Source organism: Lonchura striata, chromosome 6 (assembly GCF_050655825.1).
Source record: "Lonchura striata isolate lonStrDom1 chromosome 6, ASM5065582v1, whole genome shotgun sequence".
Classification (NCBI taxonomy): domain Eukaryota; kingdom Metazoa; phylum Chordata; class Aves; order Passeriformes; family Estrildidae; genus Lonchura; species Lonchura striata.
The window spans coordinates 27,464,831-27,471,571 of NC_140708.1; the positions used below are offsets into that span (position 1 = coordinate 27,464,831).

At 45.5% G+C, this 6,741-nt stretch overlaps 1 protein-coding gene across 6 annotated transcripts in view; it reads right to left on the bottom strand.

The window, feature by feature from the left end:
- The window catches only part of LCOR (ligand dependent nuclear receptor corepressor), an 84,116-nt gene extending 78,481 nt beyond the window's left edge, over nt 1-5,635 (bottom strand). For 3 of the 6 annotated variants that reach the window (XM_085582647.1, XM_085582648.1, XM_085582652.1), the window contains exon 1: nt 5,523-5,635. In XM_085582647.1, coding sequence (XP_085438773.1) covers nt 5,523-5,615 — 93 coding nt within the window. In that variant the 5' untranslated portion in view covers nt 5,616-5,635. Of the gene's footprint in view, nt 1-5,518 lie in introns of all 6 variants that reach the window. The other 3 variants (XM_085582649.1, XM_085582646.1, XM_021536393.4) reach the window with 1 other exon arrangement.
- Between the last annotated feature and the right edge of the window lie 1,106 nt (nt 5,636-6,741).

A 6,741-nucleotide genomic window follows, 5' to 3' on the forward strand; every position in this document is an offset into this window, starting at 1 on the left:
GCAGACTGTTGAGTCACAAAAGTACCACATAATAAGGATTTAGACAATTGAGCATAGAAATTGGGATTTTTTTATCACCCATTATTAATTAAAGTGCAGTTACTGGACTTAAATACATGATAGCATTTGGACTATCATCAACATATGGCACAAACTGTCAAGACATGGCTTAAAATTTTGCAAGAGTCCTTCAAGTACTATTTTAAAATGGTACTGTATCACAAAGCTGTAAATCTCTAATATATACATCCCAGCATAAATGCTGCAAAGATTTTATCTAGATGGATTTTCTACATGCATGGAATGGATTACTGTGATTAATTTTGAAGTTCTATTAGAGTGGATGAATTCTGAATGTCATTATTTCTTAGTTAACAAGTCCAAATGCTTATACTTCCTGTAGGACAAACATATCCCAAGACGGAAACATCCCACCTTGCAATGATTGTTGATACCTAACACAAATTAAAATACGTTTTTGTTGAAATATGAAAAAACCCAAATTATGAGGCCTAATCTGAAATTTCATGTCACAGGCTTCAGAAGAATACCTCAACATGGCATAACTCGAAGTGATTATCAATCATTTTTTGAGTATGCTTTTGATTGGTTGACATCGTTCCTGAAAGAATAGAAGTTATTCTTCATGTCCAAGCAGGGAAACAAGGACAAATCCAGAGTGGTTTGTAGTGAATTCAAAAAACTTGAAAAACTTGATCTAGATTCCAGATTCATCCCCTGCAGTTCAGTTTCTGCTGTTCTTCAGATACATACCATCCTTCTATGCACGTTTAAAGTAAAACTAAAAATCACACTGTAAATTTTACTCCTTACAACGAAGGATTCTTATTTCTAAATGATAGTTGCCTCAATCTTTTCCTGCATAACTTTGTAATAAAAGGGTAATTATCCTTCCCTCTATTCATACTGCCAACAAGCAGAAACGTTGGAGCCTAGAAGAGATCTTCTTGAACGAGCCTTCAGCTACTATACTGTAAAATTGCCGTACAATGGATTTATATTAATACAGAAACCACAAGCTGCAGCTATGTTGTCAGCAGGTTGAGATAAGGCAAACAGTACCACTCACGTTTGCTGGGGACAAAGCTGGGGGTGTATATAAAGCAAACATCAGTATAGAACAGCCCTACATTTAAACTTTAACTCACTTCTTATTATTATTTTTCATCAACATCACAACTATAATAAGCTTTCTCATTTTGGAACAAAGAAATACAATCTGACCTTTGAACTAGAACCACGTTAAACACTTGAAGACTTGAGCCTACTTCCAAAACAAGGTAACACAGCTAACTGTTTGGAAGCAGCAGCTAATTCATATCACACACAGGCTGGAGCTATACAGGAGCCATAATCAAGATAAGAAAAGTAATAAAGATTTCAGAATTATTCAACTGCTATACACCTTCTCTTGATTATTATTATATTCTAACACTTCCTGATGTATCATATTTCTTTCTCAGAATCCACAGTATCCAAGGTCACAGAAGACCACCACCATACAATGAACTAAAGAAAGAGATCAGGTACTTAGGTTGCAGTATTTAATCAGCAACGATAACATAAAAAAGGAAAAAAAAAAAGGGATTACTTCAGTTTATTTTGACAGCATAACACCTAAGCAACATTTCAATGAAACACTGGCAGAGCTCAAGATGATTGGAAATCTTATGAGAATGGTGAAGTTTTCCCTTGAAAACCTCATTTTGCTCCCAAAACTAGGATCACTTCTGAAGAGTAGCGAACCATTCCCTCCCTGCCCCCACACCCCCAACACAGACCATAATTCAGTCAGGGAGTCTCCAAGAGTACAGCTAATATTTAACAAAGGGCTAAGCATCACCAGCTAGAAGAAATGCATGTGATCACCTCACACTACTCCAGTGATCACGCAGCACTGCCATGCTGTTAACTGCCTGTATAAAAGGTGTCAGGAGGGTTTCAGGGATCTGTGGGTTATTTCCTTCCTCGAACTCCCCATTTTTATCAGATCCAATCTCATCAACCATTTCAAATTCAGCAAGTGCCTGAACACAGAATGATTAGAGTCTGGGAGAAGGAAAAAAAAATCACCACATGCCTTTGTGTCTAGGTATCTGCTTTTGACCACTGAAAAAGATGTTAACACTCAAGACTGGCACAGAGAACACAAATGTCAGCATCAAAATAGTTGTGATCTGGCGCATTGTGTCTCTACAAAGTCCTACCAGGGCATCAAGATCCATGCACCAGTCCCAGCTACCCCTGCTCTGTGGTTCCACAGTCCCATTACAAGTCACTGCTAAGAGAGCTTAGACAACCCTTCTCCACACTTCCTTCCACCTCCAGGCCATGAAGGTGCTCCCTTAATTTCATCACTGATCAATGAACTGCTCACAGACCTATACTCCCACCAGTCTCAGCATCTCCCTCCTCACAGAAAGGGGATGAAATGCATGACAATGAAGGAAGGTTTCAGCCAGATCAGTTCCCTGAGCTATCTCCCACAAAAGGCCACACTGGGACAACCAAAGATGCAACTCCAAGACAGTTCAAGTTTATCTGTATCTCTGCTGCTTTGTTTTCACTCTTTTCCATCAGCTTTGCGTTCTCACACTCTTCCTGGTGCTAGTGCTGACATTTGCTTGACCTGCCAGCCAGTTCAGAGAGCTAGACCAGCAGAAAATTATTCTACTCCCTCCAAAAGATGTTTTCTGCTAGGACAGCTCCCTTGAATTGGCTCCTTGTGGGCAAGTGGTCTGTCAGTCCCTCCATGGTTTTGCTCCCTTAAGAGCACAAGCTTAGTTTGATAAATTGCCATGAACCCACAGTCCAAAGGAGCAGACAACTGTAGAAGCTAGAAACAAGAGGGGAAAATAAATTACTTAAGCCGTATTTATTGCCAAATGCACTAGTTCAAACCACAGGTATATTTTTTCTGAATGCCACATGGTGTGGTATTACAATGACTTTTCAGGGAATGATGTTAACACAGAAAATCCCGCACACCTCATTTACTTTCAAAACTAAATATGAATGAGTATGTCTGATTACTACAAGAAAGATTTTCACATACTGATGCATAAATACTGGAAAATAAAGTGTTTATTACAGGAAAAAATTCTCAAAGACTTCTACAAACACCCAAGGTGAAACAGAACACTGCATCACTCAATCTATTTCCAAATCTCACGGAATATTGTCAAAATTCATTTTAAAAGACGACATGGGTATATTTAGAGCAAGGGGGTTAAGACTGCAACATAATTTCAGCTGGAGATCCTGGACAAGTGCAGTAAATCCTTTATAATTTTATAAAAATATGAAAACAAAAAAGGTAACAATTAACACATTTACATGACCCAACGATTTATGCAAGATTCATACTAGGAACGAGGCAGGTCCTGAAACCTCATAAAACTGATCAATTTGAAGCTGAAACTATTTACAACATACTGCCATGAAGATAAAAGTCACAGAGCACTGTTACACTTTGGACTTTTTTTCTAAAATGGTTTTGTACTTTACCTCCAAAAAACCCCATTCAATTCCATGCTTAAAAGCATTCTCAGTATCCTTTGTTAAACACACACAGAGGGACTTTCAGAGAGGGAAATCTTTTGGAAGGAGAAAACGTATCAAATTTAGGTATGAGGAAGAGATATGCAAGAGACAAGGGGAGGAAGCAACTTCACCAGAAGCTGGCAATTTAAATTACTTTAGGGAAATGGAACAGGGTGTGTATTAATGGGGGTGGAGGTGGGGTGTTTGTTTTAAGTTTTAGCACTTAGGGTTGCTAAGAACATCAATAACGTAGTGTTTTCCTTGAGTCTGTAGACATGAACTTCTCTAGCTACCCAGGATTTTCCCAAAGAGCAGCACAATGAATAGAGACAATTCTTGCATTTCACCCCAACACAATATCTTCAACAGCAGCTTTGAAACTGTCCTTTTTGGCTTTTTTCTTCCCCCCAAATTTACTCCTCACAGCTATGTTAAACTCTGTGCAGTAGGACAGCTCCACTGGAGCATTCAAGTACCAATTCTAGAGCAGCAGGGACTGAGAGGAAGACAAGATGACATGCTGCAAATAGAGAGTTTAGAAAGGACTAGAACAGCTGAACCCCAGCAGCCTGAGGTAAGAGGAATTGAGAAAAAGAGACAGAAGTAAAATAAATCTGGTTCAAGGAGAGGTGTAATAAAATGTAGCAGAGATAGAATCAAAATAAAATCCAACAAACTGAATTTAGAAATATCAATTAATCGTTGGAAAGAAAACCCAACACTTTTATGTAGTGGGAGTTTCTCAGTAACATATTGCTCTTCAGTTGCTTCATATATAAAACAAATTAATTGCTTGAATTAATCTGAAGTTAACAAGCATCTAGAGCACACTTTAATATTACAGAAATTTAAACATCTAGGTGACGCCAAAAATATACACAGCAGTTCCACGTCCCGGTGTAACCAAAAATGGTGTTTCAAATCCCTGATAATGAACTGGGATGCTGAGCTAACTGACAATAAGAGGTTTAAGTCTGCACACAAGGAACTAAAGTGAATCTGTGACTGTTATTACAGATTACCTATGCTGAGCAGTCACTGCCAGATTATGGCCATATCTGCATATTTAAAAATAAAACGAGGATTTGTGCTCAATTAAAAAAGCAAGGCCAAACAAGATGAAACATACCCATGCTCTAAACAGGGATTTTTACGATTACTCTGCAAGTTCACAGTCTACTGTTCTCAAAACCTTTTTCTTTGGAGACACTGAATTACTGGCCTAGAGCTGACATTTATGTGAATGTTGGGACCCACAGAAAAGGTTTCAATTTCTTAGTGGGGAAAAAGAAAAGGGCAAAATATGTATTTTGAATGGAAAAAGTTGCTTGAGACGAAAGTGACTTCTTTTTCAAAACCCCAAACATTCGATCGCAAGGAGCTTACCCAACAAGAAACGAGCAAAGGAGAGGAGGTGGGGGGGAAAGGAGGTGGAGGGAGAACAGAAAAGCAATCACACATCCTTTTAACCCCGCGGCCCCGCTCCGGATTCACGGCGTCAATCCGGCACCGCGATCCACAACTTTCCGCCTCCCCCGCCGCTCCTCCCGCCGGGTCCGCGGCCTCGCTGCCTCCCGCCGGGCCGGGCCGGGGGCAGCGGGCCGGCCCCGGCTCGCCCTGGGCAGTGACAGGCGGGCCGCTCCCCGCCGCCGGGCGCGGCCCCGCCGTAAACAAGTTTGAAGGGGCCGCGGCCGGGCCGGGCCGTGCCGAGCGGGGAGGAGCGGGCGCGGCGCTGACAGGGGCCGCACAAAAGGGCAGGGCAGGACCCCCTCCCGGCTCCCCCCCTTCGGCGCAGGGCGGGGCCCGGCCCGGCGCCTCACGGCGGCAGACGGGGAGGGGGAGCGGGGCGGGCCCGCAGGCCGCGGCGCCGCTCGCCTCACGGCCCCCGCTCCGGCGGAGCCTCCCGCCGCCGCGGGGCCCGGCCCGGCCTCCCCGCCGCGCCGCCGTCCCTCACCTACACAGTGAATGAGCTTGTGTCGCCACGAATCGAGCTGGTGGCGGACGCCGCGCCTCTGGATGGAGCACTGCTGCCGCCCGCACGGGCTCGCCATCTTCTGGGCGGGGGCGGGGCGGGGGCGGCGGCGGCCGGCGGGGCGGGGGGGAGGGAGGGAGGCAGGGCCGCGCGCGCCGCGCTCCGGGCACGCCCACTCGCGCTCGGCGCCCGCCCCGCCCCGCGCATGCGCCGCCCGTCCCCCAGCGGCGCGCACGTGCGGCGGCGGCGCACCCGTCCGCCAGGGGGCGCTGAGCAAGCCCGGAGCCTCCCGTGAGGGAGCGGGAGCGCCGTGAGCGGTCGCCGCGCTCTGCGAGGCCCTTGTGTGCCGAGCCTTCACTGTGCCCACAGCTGCAATCTGCAATCCCTCCTTGAGGGGCCATTTCAGCCCTGGCGGGATCACATGGTTTTCCATCAGGAAGAGATGAAATCTCCTCATCTGCTCCACCGTGCAGTTGTAAAACCACCAGGTGTGTTGGTGGCCATGATGCAGAGGGAAGGCGCGTGTGCCTGCAGTGGCCGGGAGGTCCTGCAGTGACAGCTCCATGACTCGGCCGCCTCCTTGCACCGCAAGCACGAGGCCCTCCTCCAGGTGAGTTCAGATGTTGGCAGGGTGCTGGTAGTTATAACAGCAAGCAGGGAATACATTGATAGTCTAGGGAAGGCATGACACTGCCTTGTGGCTGTGCAGGAGAACAGGAACACCAGTACCAGCTTCTTTCAAGCTTAGGGGATAGGATTGCAAAGTGAAATCTCTTACTCAAGCCTTGCCCTAAGGCCAGAGATGAAGGTGTATGAGCCTTTATTTCCCCACCATAATCACTGGAGCCATTACCCTCATCTTGCTTAGCCATACATGATTTTAGAGAGTTAAAAAGGCATAGAGATCAAAGTTGGCTGTGCAAAGCTGGCTGGTCAAAGGCAGCTGCTGTATTAGGATGTCCCAGATGAATTATTTCCTGGAGAGAAAAAACTGAGCTACTGTTCAGGTGCTGTTGTAGCTGCAGAAACCCACCTGTCCTGTTCAAGGGGAACTCCAAGAGGCACTTGGTGTTGGCAGGTAGGAGAGCAATGAACCTGTCCTACAAAAGGAGATCAGGACAGCTCAGTTTGGCTAGTTCAGCAAGAGGAATGCAAACCCAAGGTGTACTTGCTCTGCCAATCTACCAGGGAAGCTGCAGTGACAA